The sequence below is a fragment of the Epinephelus moara genome, chromosome 18 (assembly GCF_006386435.1).
Source record: "Epinephelus moara isolate mb chromosome 18, YSFRI_EMoa_1.0, whole genome shotgun sequence".
NCBI lineage: Eukaryota > Metazoa > Chordata > Actinopteri > Perciformes > Serranidae > Epinephelus > Epinephelus moara.
In genome coordinates, this window is record NC_065523.1 from 12,829,831 (window position 1) to 12,853,243 (window position 23,413).

Sequence of the window (23,413 nt, forward strand, 5' to 3'; positions counted from 1 at the left end):
GTGCGCCGCAGCTGTTGCTGTAAACCGGTTTGTCTACAACTTGTTTAATGCAGCAAACGGCTCAGCAGGAGCGACTCTACTGAACTTTATCAGCCAAATTTAATTTAAAGAAATGCTGAGTTAATGTAAAGGACCAGGAGAGGCGCTGCAGGGTATTCAGGCAAAGTGGGAACCTATCTCCCTCTCTCTCTCTCTCTATCTCTCCTCCTTCTCCTCTCTGTCTGACTCTCTCTTATTTTAGAGGCGTGTTCAAGACAAAGCAGGTCTATCATCTGTGTCCTTTGGTGAGCAGACACTTCTGAAACACAGCTCCTCAGTCTTTGAGCAAGGTAAGAGCAAAATAAATGTCTTCTTCTTACAGCCTTTAGAATCTGACGTAACACTTGCTAGCAAATGCGTCCTTTTAGACGAAGTGTAAAGATGTTAAACAGTGATTAACACATTTACATTATTTATTTCTATTAGTTTTACATTGCTTATCTTGTTTCTTTTTGTTGAGAATAAGAATCCCCGGTGTGTTAAACGTCTATAGTTCACTCTGATTTTCTTGTGCAAAGCGCCTTTCCTTCTTGTAATGCAAGCTAAACGAAAGTGAAAGAGGATAGATGTATGTTATGTTAACACATATTGTGTTTGACTTGCTTTTCATTGCACAATGAATAAAAATCAGGAACAAACCTTTAAGAGGAACTATTCTACTTTCAGGAAATAAAGGAAGACTGAGCAGAGTCTCAGATGTTATTTGCATTTTTGTTATTTTGTTCAGTGTATGACTCAGACCCAGTGATGTACAGAGTTACTTCCGTGTTTTTCAACCTGAACCCTGTTGTCACATGTTTTTGCGTCTAATTGACTGATGGAGGCAACACTCTTTGGAATATGTCCAGTATTGAGCGAGTGGGCTGAAGCTGCTAGTGGAGAAACAGGCTGAAAGTAATATTAATGGGCTATTGTGCATCATCAGTTTACATCCACTGTAAGTGCTTGTTTTGCCACTGACAGTCTCAGATAGTTATTAAAGGATCACTACAGAGATAGACCTTTGTGTTGAGGAGTAATATCCTTTATATTAACAAGAAACAGCCCTGTAATAACTATCACCAACATCACCAAACTCCATTCAATTTAAGAATAAGTTTATCATCCTAAAACACCTTCATTCAAAGTCACCAGAAACCAAATTAAAACTCTCAATAACCATCTTGGTTCATCCTTTAGCTGCTCCAACAACCAACTCTGGTTTGGTTGAAATAAACCTTTGATTTACCCAGATAGATGTGAAAATGTGCTTTGTCAATATACAGTCTAAATTACTAATTATTTAAATGGAATCTGGTGAGTTTACCAATAATGATTTTGTGGCTGTTTCTGGTTAAACAAAAATGATCTTAGTCTTTCACAACAAGAGCTATCTCTATAGGGATCCTTTCCATAATGTTGTTGGACACTTAAAAAAACAGTCTGAGCCTGTCTGTTGCAAAAACAATAACTTATGTTACCTGATGTTGCACAAATGCCCTGTGTGGTTACGCTGCTGGCTGCAGCCCTCTCACGCAACACTAGACCAGTTTCAAAAGTTGTTTTTTCTATTAGTCACTTAGACACACAAATATGAGGAAAGGGTTCAGGTTGAAAAATACCTTTGTTTCCCTTTAAGGAATAGGTTTGAAATCACCGGATAGACAAGATATTTTTTTTACAGACAGTCACAAGCTCATGGATATTTATAAGTATCTAACCAAGCTTATTATACTTCCTGGTAGAGGTTGTGACTGAGAGTGTAAGCAGAAGTGAATGTATTTTCCGAGTAGAGAGGGGGATTCCCAATGCACCCCTTTCACTTTAATTGATGGCCTGTGTGTGTGTGTGTGTGTGTGTGTGTGTGTGTGTGTGTGTGTGTGTGTGTGTATCTTCCCCTGTGTGCAGATGCAGAGGTGGGTCGTGATCTGTTGTGCTCTCCTGGCTCTGGTTGGTGCTGACGAGTGTCCAGATGGAGGGAGATGTAAAGACGGTCAAACCTGCTGCTACGACCCAGCCAACGGCTATGAATGCTGCCCATTTGCACAGGTAGACAATAATAAGTAAAAAAGTAAAGATATAAAGTGAAGCTGTTTCTCATCTACAGTTACTGCTCTCTGTTGTAGGGCAGATAAACCCCAGCAAAGTCATAGTGTGTCAACTTGAGTAGAATACTTTGGCCCTTTTGTCCAGCACATAGTTACATGTAAATATGAGATAACCATTCTCTTGTACTGTAAAATAAAAAGGATGAAAGCTACAGACGTACTTTTCATGCTTCGTGGTGTTTTAGTACTTTATGGGCCAGATAAAAGCTGAGGCCTCATTTAGCTAATGTGATAGCAGTTCGAAACTTTGGTAGTCAAAGTGTACCTACTACTGCTGTCCTCATAGGCTGAGTGCTGTGGGGATCACATGCATTGCTGTCCTGCGGGAACAGTCTGCGATACAGCCACGTCCAGCTGTCTGAACTCTACTGGGTCCATCCCCTGGGTGGAAAGAGTCTCTGCTGATCAGCCCCGACACTCTAAAGTAATACTCATAGAAATCTGTTGCTTTTATGATAAAGTGTTGAGTGAGACTTCAGCTTATATAAGACGAATGCCCCCTTTCCCACCTTGTCCCTGCAGTCCTTCAGGATGATCAAGACACACATGGGGGAGGATGACGACAAAATCTGTCCCGATTGGTCACGATGCCCACCTGAGTTTTCCTGTCTAAAGGCCTTGACAAGGTTTGGCTGCTGTCCCCTAGCTCAGGTAATCAAACCTTGTTCAAAGAATGATACATTCATCAAGAAAAAGGAGGAAACAACCACACCTACAAGTTCATTAAAGCGACAATGTAGTGAAACAAAAAATAGTCCATTATTTAACCACTCCTACAGTAATACTAGTGGCATTATGTGTGATGTGCAAAAGTTTTTTTTTCCAAAAGCCCAGTTACTTCCTGTCACAAAGAGGATCTTTGCTGGTTTGGTTAACAAACTAAGCTTTTTCACTTCACTTTTAACAGACAGTGATTTCTGCTATTGTGGGACATATTCATTTAAAAGCTGCAGCTCTGACCAGACTGGAGTTTGATGTGTTTTCCTGTAAAGTTATTTGCTGGATTGCGTCACAACAGACCAGTAAAGCTGACTATATGGCGCCTTTAGATGTCTAACTACTACACCTATTTGGAGTTGTACAATTAAGATTGAGGTCTTGTTGCTTTATAAAAAAACATTCATGAATTGTAAGGTAAAATGGCTGTAACAGAAAATCAATGAGCTATTTGATTCCAAGTTTTAGTTTGATTTTCTGACCCCTCACAGGGAGTCCCCTGCTCTGATGGGAAACACTGCTGTCCTGAGGGCCATCAGTGCAGCGCAGACAGCCGCTCCTGCATTGAAAAAGGTGAAACTCTTCATGATAATAATAACGGTAATTTTATAAATGTAGCATTGTATTTAAAGCAGAGTTTACAAAGGGCTTGTCAAACAAAGCAAAACAGAAGCACGATATCCCAGAAGCATCCTGGTACTTACTACCACAACAATATTAGACCATACAGTTTGGCGAACTGACCGGGACTTTCTGGCACAACCCTATACTGGTCCTGTCTGCAGGACAGGGAGCACTTTGTGTCAGTGGGTAAATGGGTACATCTGAGTGAACAAAAATGACATGGAGTTCCCCAAGGCTCCAGCCTCGGGCCTCTTCCGTTCAGCTGTTTTGATTTGCCAGAATTAGCTTGTTGTTGAAATGTGCTGTGCAAATAAACTTGTACATTTTCTAAATTTGATATTCTTTTTATGTTGTGGCAGAGCTTGTGACCACAGTTCTGTGCAGTGACGGAATATCAGAGTGTCCAGATGAAACCACCTGCTGTGAAACCCCAGAGGGAAAGTGGGGATGCTGTCCCCTGCCAAAGGTACATCATGTCTGATATTGTAATTACAGACACACAAAAGGTGACAGCTGTGAAATGCAAATGTTACTCCATAGCATAATTGAGAATATGAATGAGGATAAAGTCAAATGATCTATTTGCATGTCCTGCCTGGATGTGCAGTTATAGTGACTTTATGGTGTCTTATCATTTATGGTTCTGAGGTGATACTCCATGTGTCTATGTCGTCTAAACAGGCTGTGTGCTGCGACGATAAGACACACTGCTGTCCTGAAGACAGTACCTGTGATGTGGAACAGTCCAAATGTATTTCCTTATCTACCAAAAAACAAACGCCAATGTGGGCCAAACTCCCTGCCAGGATAAGAGCAGACTGGGAGAACCAGAAAGGTCAGATGCGTGTTTCTGTTCCTGTGAAACTTACTTCCTCATTTTTTTAATCATTGTCTGATACTGTGTGTGTGTGTGTGTGTGTGTGTGTGTGTGTGTGTGTGTGTGTTCAATCTGTGTGTGCTTCCACTCTCAGAAGGTGAAACAGTCACTGCAGAGATTGCTGTTGATGGTGGCTCAGAAAAAACCCCTAAGGTCACCACAGTAAATGAAGTTCCTCCTTCACAGAAGGAAGTGTTTGTGTCATCCACCACAAAGGCAGCTGCAGGTGTGATGTTCATCGTGAATCAAAGTATATAGAAAAAGAACACACCTAAAATTGAAGTAGAGCATGACTGGACGCTCAAGTTTTAGTCTACCGAGTAGTTTCTGATAATCAAATGTACAAAGTCAACAACAGACATTTGTTATAGATAGTGGTGAAATATAATTTAATACTGTACTTATTTCATTCATTCCATGAAATGTAGGTGTGTCAGTGAGTGCATGACTTACTGGCACTGCTAATTATTTTGCAGCACCTCCTGCTATACAAAATGTCTGCTGTGGCTAAAAAAAGTACAGCATTCTTCCTGTATGCAGTACTGTAGGTATGATAGTTTGACATCAGTAATCATATCGGTAATGAAGCATACAAGTATTTTGGTAAACAGATGCAAGAAGTTGAAGAAACATTTTTAAAGCATCAGCATGGCTGGTGTCCTGCTGAAAACACAAAAAAACATATTTTAAAAGATTGCATCTCTTCCTGTGTGAGTATGTTTCAGTAGTGGGCAGCTTAGTTAGATAAAGAGGTTGCATGTAAACAAACAAAAGTTATGTTTATATTCCAAGTTTCTCTCGTGTGTCTAACAAATTCATTGAGCATATTTCCATTTTCACAAAATGTTTCAATACATTTTAAATCCTGCTTGGTTTACATCCATGTTTGCTTGTTAGCAGTCTTCTTCACCCATGCCTTTGTTGGGGCCTTGCTGTGTTTCTTGCTGCATTAGAGAAATAGTTCACCCCAAAACAATACAAACTGTATGTAGTAATCACCTCAGTAGGCTCTCTGTGTTCCCATAAAAGGTTTTCTATTGAATGCTGTAAAGGAGAACGCAACGCATGAAAAATTAAAGCATATCAGTGCAAACAAACTTTAACAGCAGCCAAATTAAAGACATTAAAAAAGGTTATAAAACATCTGAAAAAACGTTTTTAAAATGTCTTTGCAGCATTATCCATGTATCTTGTGGGCTCATGGAAATCCAAACACATGATGTGTTGCGCATGCGTATACAAATAGCACATATAAAGAATAGCAAAAACCATTGTGTCCCCCAGCTGTCCATCAGAATAAAAGTGTAAAACCGAAAGCAGGATGTGAGTTGACTATGGATGTATAAGGAAACCTGGATAAAGCATTGAAGACGGGACCCCTTTCATTCCTATGAAAGCTGCTCAGTGGCACATGAGGCAAAAAAACTTTATTTCTATGTTATGAAATCCCCTGATGATTGGCGCTGCTTAGGCATCATTGAGCCCAAAGAGAAAGCGCAATAGAGACTTCCGCCGGCCAAGTCGGCTACGTCCTGTTTAGCGCTCTGCTAACTTGAATGGGAATGAAATGATTGCAGCTCTCCTTGACTTTCCAAATGTTATCAGATTGAATGGATGAAATCCTGATAGTGGAACGAGTCATTTTGCGGGGGTTGTGACGCTCCAAAAATGTATCCACTGATTTAAAGATGTCTCTCTCCCATTGTAAGTCTATAGGAAAAAGTCCTTTTGGGCTCAATGGCATCAAGTGACGGACTCAAGAGTTGTAATTCTGCTCTTTGGCCACCTCAAAAATTGGCTTCAAAGCCTGGCGCACTTCCTGGTGGCCTGAAATTGACACCCATAAAAACTCCATATTGCTACCAGTGGTCAAAAATTCTACGGGGTACCTTTAAATTGAACATTGAATCATCATTATAAAATTGCGATGGTAACTTCCATTCCTCTCCCCAGCAGTTCCTTCTCCTACAGCGCACATTTTGATTTATTAGGCCAAAAAATTAATTAGAGAGAGCACATTGTCCAAACGATGTCTGCGGGCTGACAGTCAGAGATAGACAACAAATAGGAGATAAATTATCCACAGTATTGCCTAATGTAACCTGTGCTGTACTTTTTATCACCACAGTTACCATTACGGTATTTTAAAGGTCCATATGAATGTTTTCAAGGTGCAATAGTGGGGTTACAAAAACAAACTGTCAGGATAGGTCACCTTATTATACCACTGCTGCCCAAAGCAGTGTTCTTATCCTTCAAAATGTTTACTTTTTCTCAGCATGACAACAGATTTCAGATATAAGAAACCTCAATATTGGTATTTTTTCCAGGCAACGATATCCCCTGCGATGATACAGTAGCCTGTGAAGATGGCACCACATGCTGTAAAACCAAAGAGGGTGGCTGGGCTTGCTGTCCTCTGCCAGAGGTACGATTTTGGCTGCCAGTTTTTACACAGTCCTAACTTTTATGTTAAGAGCTTTGCCAGTGCATTAATTGTTTATTGTCTCTCTGATCAGGCTGTTTGTTGTGAAGATATGCTTCACTGCTGCCCAAAAGGTAAGAAATGTAACCTGGTCGCCGAGACCTGCGATGACGACACATGCTCTGTGCCGTGGGTCCAGAAGGTACCCACAATCCCCAGACAGGACGCACAGGTGGGGAATGTTACGTGTGACTCCACCTACAGTTGTCCTGATGGATCCACCTGCTGCAAGACCACAACAGGAGAGTGGGCCTGCTGTCCTCTGCCTGAGGTAAACACACAGAGCCAAGATTTATATGCCGTTCGGACATGTAAAAAACTTACAAAGAACTCTACACGACTAAAATTACAGTATATTACCTCACAAGGTTGTGAATACCAAATGAGGTGGGTGTTCTTATGGACTCTTCTCGTGAACATGGTAAACACGACCCCATTTGAAGGCAGCAAGAGACTGGAAACTGGTGGTTGTACAGATGAGTCCAAACAAAGAACATAATGTGTTGATTAAAAAGCTTTAGAGATGCTGTTAGGGAGATTTTGTTACCCTTGGACACAGCCAGGCTAGCTAAGCTAACCAGCTGCTAGCTGTAGCTAAATATTTACAGTACAGACATTAATGTGGTATCAATCTTCTCATCCAACTCTCAACAAGGAAACAAATAAGCACTGAAAGTAATGTAGTGTATTTGACCACTTTTCACACTCTCACTGGTTTAGTCTGCACTTGAACTTGTCTTTGCCTACACTGACAGACCTCTCTCCTCATGCAAATTCATACATCCAACAATTTTTGTCACTGAAAGTATTCTTGTCACTTTGTTCAAAGGCGGTCTGTTGTGAAGACCACGAGCACTGCTGCCCTACTGGCACCACCTGTGACCTGGCAGAACAAACCTGTAATGGCGCCTCAGGTTCAACGCCCATGAAGCAGAAGATACCTGCTTTTGCTACGGCAGCACCCACTACAGTGGCCCCCATGACCCAAGATCAAGCAACAAGCTCAAAGCAAGACGAGAAGAAGGAGCCTGAGACAGAGGAGGTGACAAAAGCAGAGAACAATGATGATGACGATGATGAGGAGAATAAAGAGGTGGGGAGCATTCAGTGTGACCCCCACACCAGCTGCCCTCAGTCTGCTACTTGCTGCTTCATGACCTCGTCTCAAAAGTGGGGCTGTTGCCCACTGCCACGGGTGAGCATTGACCTCAATTAAAACACCTATCCTGTTTAAAGCTGCAGTATTAAGAATTTTAACACCTCATAGCATAACATGATTATGACTAATTACTATTTTTGTCATAGATTATGATAACACTTTACTTTAACCCCTTTAAACATTTAATAAATGGTTTATTACACTATAACACAGCTATAAGGACAATTAATGTCAGACATATTTTATATTATTACACCTGTTTTTCACTATATTGTCCTTCATTATTTATTTGAACACCAGCACCCACTGATAGGTGCCTATAAGAGAAAAAATTGTTGACAGCTACGTTACTCCAAACTTATATCAGCTTCTAACTACAAAATATTGTGCAATAAAACATGAACTCAATGAATATATACTGCTTATAAATGCTAAACAGGAAGTGTTAAAGGAAAGCATTATGTTTTTATGCCACTGTGCCAGCAAGCTGTGGCCGATGGCGTTATGTTTTCGGGTTGTCCGTTCAGTTCTTTCATGAACAAGGGTATCTCAAGAACACCTTGAAGGAATTCCCTCAGATTTGGCACAAATGTCCACTTGGACTTCACAATAAACGGATTTGTTTTGTGGTGGTCAAAGGTCAAGTTCACTGTGACCTCATCTGTTGCATTCTCGTGAACACGATGGGCTCTAGTTTCCCGGCGGAGCGCAGGTGGCGCAGGGTGGCAAGCCCCGCGCAGAGCTAGTTTCGAGCAGCGCAACCCGAGGCGCACTCAGTTTGGTAGTTTGGCAGACCGAGGTGCGCTGAGATGGGTGTAGCGGTGCAGCAGGGGGAGGTGTCGACAGATCCAGCTTGGCGCAGTGACAGTTTCGTGCCAAAAGGCTTCGCCGAAGGTGCGCTAAAAGTAGCAAAAGTGGCACGCATAATGGAAACCCAACCTGATTTGATTAACACAGCTGCAAACTAATGAGTTCACATCCCTCTCAGCCAACCACAAACAGCCACAGCATCAGATAGGGAGTATATATTCAGCATCTGTCATCTTAGAAAAGTCAAAAGAAAAAACAGAGTGAGACTGCGAGAGAGAAAGAGAGAGCACGCACGAGAGAAACGCAACATTGATTTACAATTGTGGTGACCTCCTCCCAGGCTACCTTTGCATCATCAGCCCGTGGAGGTCTGCTCGCAGTTCCGTATATTCGGACACTGTGAGCTTGGACCTCCCGGACCAAAACATAAGTTTCCTCCTGGGAGGAGTTTGGCTGTCTGACGCTGCTGCTCTCTTCTGCCATGGTGAATTGAGTAAACTCTCATTACACCTTCGCGCAGCGCATTTAAGGGCGAGGAGAGGGGCTCGTTTGATTGGTGTGATGTGTGTAAAACCCACTCCACGCCTTCTCTCCTCCCTCTTTCCGACTTGCGCCGGTAGGAGGGACGGAGGTGGGATAGAGGAGTAGCTGCGCCAGGGTGCACGGTGTGCCAAACTTACAAAATCCGCCTGGCCACACCCAGTTGGCGAAGCGCAGGTGCGCTGCGCCCCCGCCTGCCCAGTCTGCGAAACTAGAGCCCCATATCTCAAGAACGCCATGAGGGAATTCTTTAAAACTTGGCACAAACATCCACTTGAACTCAACGGTGAACTGATCAGATTTTGGTGGTCAAAGGTCAAGGTCACTGTGACCTTGCATCAGTTTTATTGTGATGAATGTGATATCTCAAAAAGGTCTTGAGAGACCTTTAAATTTGGCACAACGATTACTTGGACGTAAGAATAAACTGATTAGAATTTGATGGTCAGTGGTCAAAGGTCAAGGTAAGTGCAATCTGGAAATGCATTGGTAAAAAAAAAAAAAATTTCTTCCAAGATCTGTCTTGAGAGATTAAGGTAAGTGTGACCTCAAAAAATGTTTTTGGCCATGACTCAAGAATTCATAAGCTAATGCTAACAAAATTTTACTAAAATGTCTAAGATGAAAAAAATTATAAAGTGATTACATTTTATATCCCAAAAATGAAAGGTCACCTTCACTGTGACATCATAATATTCTGCAAAAACACTGTCTGCCCATTACACAACATCATATCTCAGGCACAAAAGGGGAGACATTTGGACAGATACTGAATTGGTGACTCTAATCTTGGGTGCCCACCTTGAAACTATACTGATTGTATAGATCTTCTGTGCTATATAAATACACACAGACAGACAGACAGACACAGACACAGACACACACACACACACACACACACACACATATGAATCTAATTTTTAATGCCTTCATACCATCTTGAAATTTCACCAGGGTATATGTTTTATGATGGTTTCGCCAACTTGGTGGAAATATACAGTTAATTCACCGACTTTGATGTAAAAAAAATATGCCGTTTTCCCAGCAGCCTCTCTTTATGCAGTTGCTGGCCAGCTCATAAATTTAAAGCTCTACAGAGCTTTATAGCATCTATCAGCTCATTGCTTTGGATTTCCAGCACACACTCTACTGTTTTGGTTCACTCTCATATAATCAGCAGTTGCAGGCAGCTGAGTTGATTATTTCAGCACTTTCACAGTTAGAAGTTACATATTCAATAGTGAACATTTGCTTGTAGAATATCACCCATGTTTGTCACCATTTTATGTTTAATCATTTAAAAGAAGAACTGTAAAACAGGATGGATGATGTGAAAGTAGCACTCCCACTCTCACTTCTCCTTAGGCTGTGTGCTGCACTGATGGGAACCACTGCTGTCCCAACCAGTACAAGTGCGATGAGAGCCAAACCTCGTGCATCAAAGGGGAAGTGGTGATCCCCTGGTACACTAAGCTTCCAGCCACCATCAGCAACGAGGCTGACCCCAGCTCTGTGCAGTGCGAAGAGCAGACCCAGTGTCCCGAACACACCACCTGCTGCCAGCTGCCGACAGGCGACTGGGGCTGCTGCCCAATGCCAAATGTGAGCACTGGAGAGATTGCTGTATAAGACACAGTATCAGTATATGTGTGTTGTCAAAGTTTGCTTATGTAAAACGAGGGATGCCATTTCCACAACCCTTGTGTGTTTTGTCTGCAGGCTGTGTGCTGCCCAGATAAGGAGCACTGCTGCCCACAGGGTTACACCTGTAACATCGCCTCAAACTCTTGCCAGAAGGTCATCATGCTGCAGCTGGAGACTGTCCCACTAGTACCAGTGTATCAACTCGAGCATCAACCCCCGCCCAATCCCTCAGAGCACAAAGACGTCCAGTGTGATGAACAGACCAGCTGTCCAGATGGAAACACCTGCTGCAGGACCTCCACTACTACATGGGGCTGCTGTCCAATGCCTAATGTATGATATACAGTCATAACCTTAACCTTTAAAGGAATACTTTAACATTTTGGTATATGTTCTTATTTATTTCCTTGACTGGAGTTAGATGAGAAGATTGATGCTACTCTCATGTTTGTATGGTAAATATGAAGGTATTGCAGGCAGCTGGTTAGCTTAGCTTAGCACAAATACTGAAAACAGGGAAACAGCTAGCCTGGCTACAACATTAAAATGCTGCTTATATGGTGTATAATAATACAACACTCTGAGAGCAGCTATATTGAGTACTTGTACTTTTGATACCTTGTCAGATTTGCTGCTAATAATTATTTACATTTGTACTTCTGTCCGTTATGTACTTGTATAGGAATATTTTTATACTGTACTATTGCAACTTGATGAAGTTGATGGTGTTAGCGGTAATACCTTCCTTTCACTGTCCTCTCCACAGGCGGTGTGCTGCAGCGACATGTTGCACTGCTGTCCAGCTGGCTACACCTGCACCGACACTGCAGACTGCGAGCAGGGCACCAGGCCCCACTGGCGGGACTGGCACGTGTTCCTTGGGAACAAAAAGAGAGCTCTACTTTTGTGAAAACGTCTCCCCTGCACTGTCATTTGTTTATGCATGCACTGCACTAATGAAAATGGATATCAAAGGGATTTTGTGATAATTTTTAAATGCTTTGTTGTTAGTAAAAGGTGAAGGGGCACTGTGAAATTGAATTGCACTTCTGTTCTATGACCTGGGAGATACCACAACCACTATATGCAACTAGATCAGGGCATTAAAGAGATCGTACAGGTTTTTTGAATTGAGGTTGTATGGGTTGCCTATCCATAGACAGTATATTACATACAGTAGTTGTCAGTCAGCATGCCCCCAGTTTAGAAAAGCAGGCAGGAGTCCAGCATGGAAGCTAAGCAACACACGTTGGTGGACAAGGTCACCTAAAGAAAGCCCCACCTAAAAAGACCAATATCAGTTTAGGTGTACGTTATATTGAGAGTATTTTCACTACTTTACCTTTATGTCAGACAGTGATTTCCAACAGGAAAATGAAGCCGTTATGTCACTCTCTTTAAAGCCAGACTCCATTGAGAAAAACAGTCATTTTAGTATGCTAACCAGAGGAGCTGTTGGTCTACTGCTGCCTCAATCAGTTACTTTGTTGGTGTGATTGGTGCCTTTGGTGAATCCAAATTAACCCTTTTAAATGCTGAAGTCATACCATAACACTTACGAACTAACAGATTGAGGCAACTGTCTGATATTAAGGTAATGCAGTGAAAATATTCTCAATATAGCATACACTTAAACTAAAACAGATTTTTTGTTTTTAGGTGGATCTTCTTTTAGAAGGCTTAAATACATATCATTGCTGACCTCTCCATATTGCTTAGCTTCCATGTCTACTCCAGCCTGCTTCCCGGAACTAAGGGCATGCCGACTGACATCTACTGTTTATAATAAACTGTCTATGAATAAGTACCCCATACAACCCCACTTAAAAAAACTTAACCATCCCTTTAAGTTTTTAATAACTCATTTTAAATTCAATTTGATTTGTTTTCACTGTATTGTCAGAAAACAATTCTGAAGTTTGTCTTAAAATCAGATAGATCCTTATTGTTCCAAGTACACAGTTACATGCTACTTGAAAGTCTAAACTAAATAAAAGCTTTAAAACCCTTCTTGCATCAGTTGGAAAATGCATCGTCACAAAGACACCATGAAAAGTTCACTAAAGATACGTGGTTCTTAAAGACAGCTACGCTACAAACGTATGATGATCTTATAGAATATGATGCATTGCTGTGGATTAAACTACCCAACAGTATATAAAGGAGTTCAAATGAGCACAACCTTAAACATCTACAGCAGTAAAATGGAAATTACACATTAATGCAGCAGTAATATTAATGAAAAACCATCATATGTAATAGTAAAACACTGATAGGGAACATTTTACTGCACAATGAGCACTTTTACTTTTCATATCTTAAGTGCACTTTTCTGATAACGTACTTTGAATGAAGTGAGGCTTTGAATGCAGGACTTCTACTAGTAGTTCAATATTCCTTGTTTGGGATTAGGATCTCAATACTTCTTCCACCATTGAGCAAATGTGTCCCAAAACAAGAGGATGTTTGGGGTCCTCCTGTCACCTGTCACATTCATTACACAAAGTAAGGCTTTGAATGCAGGACTTTTACTGGTGGTGGAGTATTTTCGCTGTGTGGTATTGGTACTTTAACTTGTGTAAAGGATCTGAATACTGACACTTCTTTCACCACAAAGCAAAACTGCCCTAAAATAAGAGAGTGTTTTGGGTCTTTCTGTCACCCTCATCTTCATTACACAACATTGCAGGAAGTAGAGGGAGGCTCATCAAGACACAAGTTCATTTAAAAAAACAACAACACACAAACACATTTGCTACCTTTGAGTTTGGTGATAACCCTCATCCTACCAACATGTTTAACATTAAAGGACCACCAACCGGGATCCCTGGGGACCCAAGAATAAACTTATATCAACTGACAATAAATTGAGAAATAAAGTGTATTAATATTTTAGTTACGTTACAGTTAATTTGCATACTGTGTGAAACAAAAATGCATACTTTTCTGTAAAAAAGTACAAAATGTAGCTTTTATCCCAAGCACAAGCCATATTCGTGCTGAAAGGGTTATTTCCATCCTTTGATTCTAGTAGCATTTATTTTTCAATAATTTTAAGTAAGTATGATTTGAATTTTGTTTAATAGGAGGAAATATTGGCACATCCAATCACAGTTGAACAGAAGAGGCCTGAGACTGGAGCCTTGGGGAGCTCCACGTCACACCACATTTTTGTTCACTCAGATGTATAATTACAAAGTGGTCCCTGTCCTGAAGACACGACCAGTTTAGGGCTATGCCATAAAGTCTCAGACAATTTTCCAGACAGTTTGCTTTGTTTGCACTGTCAACATGTTTTTTTCGGTAGTAAGTACAAGGATGCTTCTAGGATATCCTGCTCCTGCTTTGCTTTGTTTGTCAAAGTACTTTGTAACACTTTTTTTTACAGGTGCTTTATGAATAAAATTATCATTATTGTTAAGAGTTTTGCATTTTTTGATGCAGCTGCTGTCTGTGTTGCACTGGTGGACCTATGGAAGCAGTGTTTCCCATCCGAGCAGGGGGACTCCCTGTTTCTGTAAGCTAAATAAACTCTTTAAAAGCCCGCTTGGATGAGATGGAAAATGCATCGTCAAGAGAGACATGGTTCTTACAGGAGAGTGATGCTACAAACATAGGATGATCTTATAGAATATGGTGCATTGCTGTAGATTTAACTACCCAACAGTATATAAAGGAGTTCAAATTAGCACAACCTTAAACATCTACAGCCTAAAAATGCAATATATACATTAATGCAGACATAACATTATTCCAAAGCCATCATACATAATAGTAAAGCACTGACAGGGAATATTTTTCTGAGTACTTTTGCTTTTCATTCTGAACGTGCATTTTGCTGATAACATACTTTTACTTATCCTAGTTCTGTTTTTAAAAGGGGCTACATTAATAAAATGATGATTATTATTATCATTATTATTATTATTGGGCAGAAAACTGGGGGCCCCCTCTGGAGCCAGACCTGGGTTGGGGCTGACCAGCAAGAGTCTGGTGGTCGGGCCTTAGGCCATTGGACCCGGTTGGGCTCAACTTGAAGGAATTACATGAAGGCACTGCCATGCAACCCACCATCCGCAGGGATAGGTGTCAGGGTCAGGTGCATTGTGTGGCAGGCAGCGCGCAGGGGCGAGGACCCAGGTGTGCTGACCCTTGGCATCGCAGACTGACTTTAGGGACATGGAACCTTATCTCTATAGATAGAGTTTGGCTCACCTCTACGCATAGCACTGGTTCTGAAACCAAACTCCTGGAGAGGGGCTGGGCTCTTACCTTTTCTGGAGTTGCCAGAGGGTGAAAGGTGCCAGGCGGGTGTGGGATATTCACGTGCCCCTGGCTGAGTGCCACTGTGTTGGAGTTCTCCCCGAGGAATGAGAGGGTTGCTATGATGTGACTTTGAATGGCTGAGTAGGGGTCTCTGACTGTTGTTTGTGCTTATACACCAAACAGCAGTTATGAGTACCCGGCCTTTTCTTGGAGTCTCTAGGGGTGTCCTTGAAAGGGTGCCAGCCGGAGACTCAGTAGTTCTTTTGGGGTACTTCAACACTCACGTGGGCAATGACGGAGAAACGTGAAGGGAGATGAGTGGATGGAAACGGCCTGCCTGATCTGAACCTGAGTGGTGTTATATTATTGGACTTCTTTGCTAGTCATGGATGGGCCACAACGAACACCATGTTGAGCATAGGGTGATTCATAAGTATACTTGGTACCAGAACACTCTAGGCCAAAGATCAATGACTGCTTTGTGGTCGTTTCATCAGATCTGCAGTTGTCTGTCTTGGACACTCAGGTAAAGAGAGAAGCAGAGCTGATCACCATCTGGTGGTGAGTTGGATCAGATGGCAGGGGAGGCTGCCAGACAGACCTGGTAAACCCAAGCATGTAGTGAGGGTGAACTGGGAAAGTCTGGCCAAGGCCCCTGTCCGCAAGGTCTTCAACTCCCCAGTTTTCGTGTATCCTATGGGAGGTTGGGGACATGGAATCCGAGTAGGCCATGTTCAAAGCTCCCATCGTGGAGGTGGCTGCTAAAAGTTATTGTCAGAAGGTCATTAGTGCCTGATGTGGCAGAAACCAATAAACCCTGATGGAGTCCAGCCTTTCAGGCTTGGTTGGCCCAGGGGTCTCCTGAAGCAGCATACAGGTACCAGTTGGCCCTAAGGGCTGCAGCTGTGGTGGTCCACCAAGCAAAAACTCAGGTATGGGAGGAGTTTGGGAGGCACTGAGGAAGGGGTCAGTTGAGGTAATTCAGCATCTGATCAGGATGTCTCCTGGTGGCCTTCTGTGAGAGGTTTTCCAGGAACGTTCGACTGGTAGGAGGCCCCGGGGCAGACCCAGAATGTGCTGGAGGGATTATATATCTCATGTGGCCTGGAAACCCCTGGGGATCCCCCAGAAGGAGCGGGAAAGTGTTGCTGTGGAGAGGAACATCTGGAATATTTTGCTCAGCCAGCTGTGGTAATTATGTTAATATAACTCACCTCTACTTTAGCTGCCAGCGTCATTGTGAAATAGGGTGGCGTCTTCACCCATTTCAGTTAAAAGTTACATTGCAGCATTAGAGAGCTAATGGCACATTTCTCTGCTGGATTTTCCATTGAGGATACATGGTGAACATGTTTTTTGGGCTAATCTCACAGCGGAGCAGATTAGTGGTAAAATGTCAAAGTTCATCTGACCCCGCCCCTTGTCCTTTTCTGTTAGCAAAGGGCGAGGAGCGGGGTCCCTTTGATTGTTATGGTGCTTTGATCCTTTTGTTAGCAAAGGGCGAAGCCCCCCCCCCCCCAGGCTTGTATTTAAGACAAAGCAGGTTTATCATTTGTGTTATTTGGTGGTGAGACACTTCAGAAACACCTGACTGCTTACATCAGCCCTTCAAGGTAAGAGAAAAATAAACCTCTTTTTTTATTTAGCTTTTAGAATCTAATATAATATCTGCTTGGCAAAGAAGTCCTTTTAGATGAATTGTAAAGATATGAGGAATAGGTTTGAAATCACCAGACAGGCAGGATTATTTTCAACTGACAGTCACAAGTTCATGGGTATCTATAAATATCTGAGCAAGCTTATTATACTTCAAGGGTAGAGGTTGTGACCGATAGTATAAGCAGAAGTGAATGCGAACATGTATTTTCTGATTAGAGTGGAGGATTCCACATGCACACCTTTCACTTTCATTGATGACATCTGTGTGTGTATCTTCCCCTGTGTGCAGATGCAGAGGTGGTTCGTGATCTGTTGGGCTCTCCTGGCTCTGGTTGGTGCTGACGTGTGTCCAGATGGAGGAAGATGTAAAGACGGTCAAACCTGCTGCAACGACCCAGCCAACGGCTATGAATGCTGCCCATTTGCTCAGGTAGACAATAATAAGTAAAAAATATAGATATAAAATGAAGCATTGGCATTTTATCAGCCTGAAAACTTTAAACCCCTGTTTCTCATCTGTATTTACTGCTCTCTGTTGTAGGGCAGATAAACCCCAGCAAAGTCATAGTACTTCAACTTCAGTAGAATACTTTGGCCCTTTTGTCCAGCACATAGTTACATGTAAATATGAGATAACCATTCTCTTGTACTCTGAAATAAAAAAAACTAAAGCTACAGACGTACTTTTCATGCTTTGTGGTGTTTTAGTACCTTATGGGCCAGATAAAAGCTGAAGCATCATTTAGCTAATGCGATAGCAGTTTGAAACTTTGGTAGTCAAAGTGTACCTACTACTGCTGTCCTCATAGGCTGTGTGCTGTGGGGATCACATGCATTGCTGTCCTGCGGGAGCAGTCTGTGATACAGCCACGTCCAGCTGTCTAATCTCTACTGGGTCCATCCCCTGGGTGGAAAGAGTCTCTGCTGATCAGCCCCGACACTCTAAAGTAATAGTCACAGGCATCCATTGATTATATGATAGTATACTAAAAAAAAAATTTTGATGTAATTAAGGCAAGTGCTCCCTTTCCCACTTTGTCCCTGCAGTCCTTCAGGATGATCATGGCTTACAAGGGGGAAGAAGATGGCAACATATGTCCTGATCAGTCACAATGCCCACCTGAGTTTTCCTGTCTAAAGACCATGACAAGGTTTGGCTGCTGTCCCCTAGCTCAGGTAATCAAATCTTGTTCAAAGAATGATACAATTATCAGCAAAAAGGAGTGCTACAAGGTCATTTAAGTGACAACCTAAGGAAATAAATAATCAAACTCAAGTAAAAGAGCAGGTAAATAAAGACCAAAACCATGAAGTCTATGGTGGAGTCACCTCTCACACAGTAATACTGGTGGTATTATGTGTGCATATGCAAAATTTGTTTTCCAAAAGCTATTGTGGGAAATTTTCATTTAAAAGCTGCAGCTCTGATCAGACTGTTGTTTAATGTGTTTTGTTAAAGTTGTAAAGTTATCTGCTGGATTGCTCTGTAACAACAATGTATAATGCAGTGCAGAGACCAGTAAAGCTGACTATATTAGATGTCTAAATATTACACCTATTTGGACTTGTACAATTTAAATTGACGCCTTCATGGTGCCTTAAAGAAATTATGAATTGTAGAGTTAAATGGATACAAGAGGGAATCCATGAGCCATTTGATTCCATTATTTTATTCATGATTTTCTGACCCCTCACAGGGAGTCCCCTGCTCTGATGGGAAACACTGCTGTCCTGAAAACTATCAGTGCAGTGCAAACAGTCGCTCCTGCATCAAGAAAGGTAAAATGATAATAATTATAATAATAATTATTACTATCTATACAGCACATTTAAAAACAAAGTTTACAAAGGGCTTTGAGAAACAAAGCATAGCAGAAGTAGGATATCCCAGAGGCATCCTGGTACTCCCAAAACAATATGTTGACAGTGTAAACAGAGCAAACAGTCTGGGAAATTATCTGAGCCCTAAACTAGTCCTGTCTGCAGGACAGGGACCACTTTGTGTCAATGTGTAATTGTCCATCTGAGTGAACAAAAATGACATGGAGTTCCCCAAGGCTCTGGTCTTGGGCCTCTTCTGTTCAACTCTGATCGAATGTGCCAAAATTTCCTCATGTAAAACAAGGATAAGACAGAAATAATTAAAGTAATACGTTTTTTGGACCCAAAGAACAATTTAACGTCAATGCTCACCTTCACCAAGTTAAAGATCACATAACAAACCAGAAATTTTGGTGTAATTATGGACTGAAATTTTGGCATCCATTTTGAGAGAAATACAAAATTGGCCTACCATCACCATAAGAATATTTATGTCTCAGAAGGGCTTTGAAACAGTTGTCAGTTTCTGTGCACCTTATATCTGGAACAATTTCATGGCTCTTTTACATCAAGGTGTAACATTTTTCTAGTTGTCACTGCTTTCTTATTGAATGAAATATGGAACTATTTACTCATACTTTGCACTGTAGCTGTGCTACAACTTTGACTCTCCTGTTTTATCTGTTTAACTAAATACTAGCTCATTGTTTTGCTTATTTTTATGCTGTCTTGCGTTTCTTGTATCTTCGTCTCTGTGCATTTTTGTGTCTTTTCACTTTGAATTGGCTTAGCTTTGAATTGTTGCCTAACTTTTAAAAGGGGTTCACTTTTATCTCACTGTATTATAGACACAGTTTTACATTTGATGTTCCTGTTATTTTTTGGCAGAGCTTGTGACCAGCGTTATCTGTGGCGAGGGCATTACAGAGTGTCCATCTGGAAACACCTGCTGTAAAAGTGCATCAGGACCATGGGGATGCTGTCCTCAGCCACAGGTACAAAATAACTGATTTCATGAGCTGTTTATATCACCATAGGGAAAAAAGATAATAACACGCACATCCCAAATATTGAGAGGGTGCTGGATCATAAACTTCTAAGATGCATCAAACAAAGAAAATGATCCGCACACCGATAGAGCTCCCATTAATCCATTTATTTTCTGTCAAGTAGTGGTTTTCAGACACACACCTTGACTGTTGTGGTTCACTCTCACCGCTCTCATAGCTTGATTATCAGCAGCAGCGGGCAGCTGAATTGATTGTTTCAGCACAATCACATACAACTGGAGAACAGGATGGATGATGTGAAAACAGCTCTCACACTCTCGCTTCTCTCCAGGCTGTGTGCTGCACTGATGGGATCCACTGCTGTCCATCCAACTACAAGTGTGAGGGGACCACCTGCATCAGAGGGGACGTGGCGATCTCTGCGTACACCAAGCTTCCAGCCACCACCAGCATCAAGGCTGATCCCAGCTTGTTGGTGAAAGGTGCCGTACAAAAACATCTTGCCTAACTCTTATAAGAGGTTTGTTTTTATGTCAAGGCCCTTACCTACAGTATATAACATTTTTAAATGTGGTGTTACGTTGTGGCAGAGCTTGAGACCAGCGTTATCTGTGGCGACGGAGTTACAGAGTGTCCATCTGGAAACACCTGCTGTAAAAGTGCATCAGGATCATGGGGATGCTGTCCTCTGCCACAGGTACAAAATATCTGATTTCATGAGCTGTTTATATCACCATAGGGAACAGATAATTCAAATCACAGTAAATACATTAATAAACACTTATATCTGCTTATAACTAAATTAAAGTGTGAACAGTTGATAAACCAGGTAATCATTGATTATATACTGCTTATAAATGCTGATTATGGAGGGTTAAATTCAGTGTTACCTTAATTATTTTTCAGCAAATCAAGTAATTGGTCAGTCTATGAAAAGTCATAAAGTAACAACAAATAATTCTCAGTGACCCAAACACAGGGTGTCATCTTACAACTGGTCAGAGGAACTGAGTCTATGAAGACATGAGGTAGAGAAAAGCAGCAAATATGAACATTGGAAAAGCTGAAACCTTCGAATGTATGGCATTTTTGTTTCCAAACTCACTTAAAGCAGCTATAATCAATGTATTTGTATGAACGATGGATCAAATGTGATGTGAAAAGAGTGGCCTCTAGTGAACCCAGAGAGAATTATCACTGGACTCTGCAGTTCCCCTCAGCTCTACAGCACTTTATAGCATCTTTCAGCTCATTGCTTTGGTTTTCAGACACACAACTTGACTGTTGTGGTTCACTCTCACCGCTCTCATAGCTTGATTATCAGCAGCAGCGGGCAGCTGAATTGATTGTTTCAGCACAATCACATACAACTGGAGAACAGGATGGATGATGTGAAAACAGCTCTCACACTCTCGCTTCTCTCCAGGCTGTGTGCTGCACTGATGGGATCCACTGCTGTCCATCCAACTACAAGTGTGAGGGGACCACCTGCATCAGAGGGGACGTGGCGATCCCTGCGTACACCAAGCTTCCAGCCACCACCAGCATCAAGGCTGATCCCAGCTTGTTGGTGAAAGGTGCCGTACAAAAACATCTTGCCTAACTCTCATAAGAGGTTTGTTTTTATGTCAAGGTCCTTACCTATATAACATTTTTAAATGTGGTGTTACGTTGTGGCAGAGCTTGTGACCAGCGTTATCTGTGGCGACGGAGTTACAGAGTGTCCATCTGGAAACACCTGCTGTAAAAGTGCATCAGGATCATGGGGATGCTGTCCTCTGCCACAGGTACAAAATATCTGATTTCATGAGCTGTTTATATCACCATAGGGAACAGATAATTCAACTCACAGTAAAAACATCCTAAACATCTGGATAGGAACACTCACATCACTTATCCTTCATTATAAGGTTGGACAGAGTTATTATGGTGGTTGATTTTAATATTTGAGTAGATGACGTTGCTTGCAGCTTTGCAGCTGATTTTCTCTATGTCACAGAGTCTTTTAACTTTACTCAATATGTGTCTGGCTTCATACACATTAAGGGACACACTCTGGACCTTGTTTTTACACATGGCTTAAATATTGACTCCATTTGTTCAGAAGAGCGTCTTTTCACTGATCATTAGTGTGTTTTATTCAGCCTATCTTTTAACACTGATTTTCTGCCATGCAAGTAAATGTTTAAAGTGTACCCGCATTTTAGGTCACCTTACTGTCGAAACATTTTCTGCAGCTTTTGACCCAAATGTAGTATTGTCTTCTAAATCATATGTTGATTGTTACGTTCAGACCTTTAACTCACATTGCTACTCTGTTTTGGATTAAGTGGCCCCTTTTATAATGCGATCGACCCTCCTGTTAGTTTATCCCCTGGTCATTCGTTGTTTCTAAGCTTCATGTTCATCGGCTCCATTATAAAGACTGGATACATCTTCTTCCGGGGGCGTGGCTCTGCTGCTGACCTGAGTTTTAAACCACAGACAGACAATGAGCTGATTTAATGTGTTGTAGTGTTTTGTAGTGACATTATATGCTTGTCTTACTGACTATTTGACTGCTTTTTACAATGTTGTCTTTTGTGTTTAGTAAGCCAAAGACAAAGTTCCAGCCCCAGTGAACTGTAAAGATAAATTCCATTCTGTTTTATTTTAACTGAGCTAAACAAAATAAATAAAAAGCAAATTATCACTGAACCATCCTCAAATAATCCAGAATGCTGCTGCTAGGCTGTTAACCAGGTCCAGCAGGTCAACCCACATCACTCCCATTTTGTTTTTTTACACTGGCTTCCCATCAGGGTTAGGATTCATTTCAACATACGTGTTCTCATGTATAGAGCCCTCTACGGTCAGGCACCTGAATACATCAGTGATCTCCTCCTTCCATGTATATCATCAGTAGATCACTTAAGACTTATGAACAGGACCAACTGGCTGTCCCACGCTCCAAACTCAAAACAAAAGGCGATCATGCGAGTTATAGTTGTTGACAAATACATTAATAAACACTTATATCTGCTTATAACTAAATTAAAGTGTGAACAGTTGATAAATCAGGTGATCATTGATTATATACTGCTTATAAATGCTGATTATGGAGGGTTAAACTCAGTGTTACCTTAATTATTTTTCAGCAAATCAAGTAATTGGTCAGTCTAGGAAAAGTCATAAAGTAACAACAAATAATTCTCAGTGACCCAAACACAGGGTGTCATCTTACAACTGGTCAGAGGAACTGAGTCTATGAAGACATGAGGTAGAGAAAAGCAGCAAATATGAACATTGGAAAAGCTGAAACCTTCGAATGTATGGCATTTTTGTTTCCAAACTCACTTAAAGCAGCTATAATCAATGTATTTGTATGAACATTTGATCAAATGACTATGTGTGATGTGAAAAGAGTGGCCTCTAGTGAACCCAGAGAGAATTATCACTGGACTCTGCAGTTCCCCTCAGCTCTGCAGCACTTTATAGCATCAATCAATCAATCAATCAATCAATCAATCAATCAATCAATCAATCAATCAATCAAGAGAAAGTCTTAAGTCTAGTCTTAAATGTGGAGACGGTGTCTGCCTCCCGAACTGCAACAGGAAGATGATTCCACAGGAGAGGAGCCTGATAGCTGAAGGCTCTGGCTCCTGATCTACTTTTGGAGACTTTAGGGACCAC

The 23,413-nt window shown here is 41.5% G+C and overlaps 1 protein-coding gene across 12 annotated transcripts in view; it reads left to right on the forward strand.

The window, feature by feature from the left end:
* The first annotated feature begins 88 nt into the window (after positions 1-88).
* grna (granulin a) overlaps positions 89-23,413 on the forward strand; it is a 25,332-nt gene continuing 2,007 nt past the window's right edge. For 2 of the 12 annotated variants that reach the window (XM_050069770.1, XM_050069765.1), the window contains exons 1-16: positions 109-329; positions 1,927-2,067; positions 2,413-2,550; positions 2,649-2,777; positions 3,335-3,416; positions 3,827-3,933; positions 4,149-4,302; positions 4,439-4,570; positions 6,675-6,772; positions 6,864-7,100; positions 7,659-8,024; positions 10,704-10,940; positions 20,070-20,220; positions 20,329-20,435; positions 21,165-21,315; positions 21,419-21,525. In XM_050069770.1, coding sequence (XP_049925727.1) covers positions 1,927-2,067; positions 2,413-2,550; positions 2,649-2,777; positions 3,335-3,416; positions 3,827-3,933; positions 4,149-4,302; positions 4,439-4,570; positions 6,675-6,772; positions 6,864-7,100; positions 7,659-8,024; positions 10,704-10,940; positions 20,070-20,220; positions 20,329-20,435; positions 21,165-21,315; positions 21,419-21,525 — 2,337 coding nt within the window. In that variant the 5' untranslated portion in view covers positions 109-329. Of the gene's footprint in view, positions 330-1,926; positions 2,068-2,412; positions 2,551-2,648; positions 2,778-3,334; positions 3,417-3,826; positions 3,934-4,148; positions 4,303-4,438; positions 4,571-6,674; positions 6,773-6,863; positions 7,101-7,658; positions 8,025-10,703; positions 10,941-11,057; positions 11,316-11,748; positions 12,992-20,069; positions 20,221-20,328; positions 20,436-21,164; positions 21,316-21,418; positions 21,526-23,413 lie in introns of those variants that run through there. The other 10 variants (XM_050069767.1, XM_050069766.1, XM_050069769.1 and 7 more) reach the window with 10 other exon arrangements.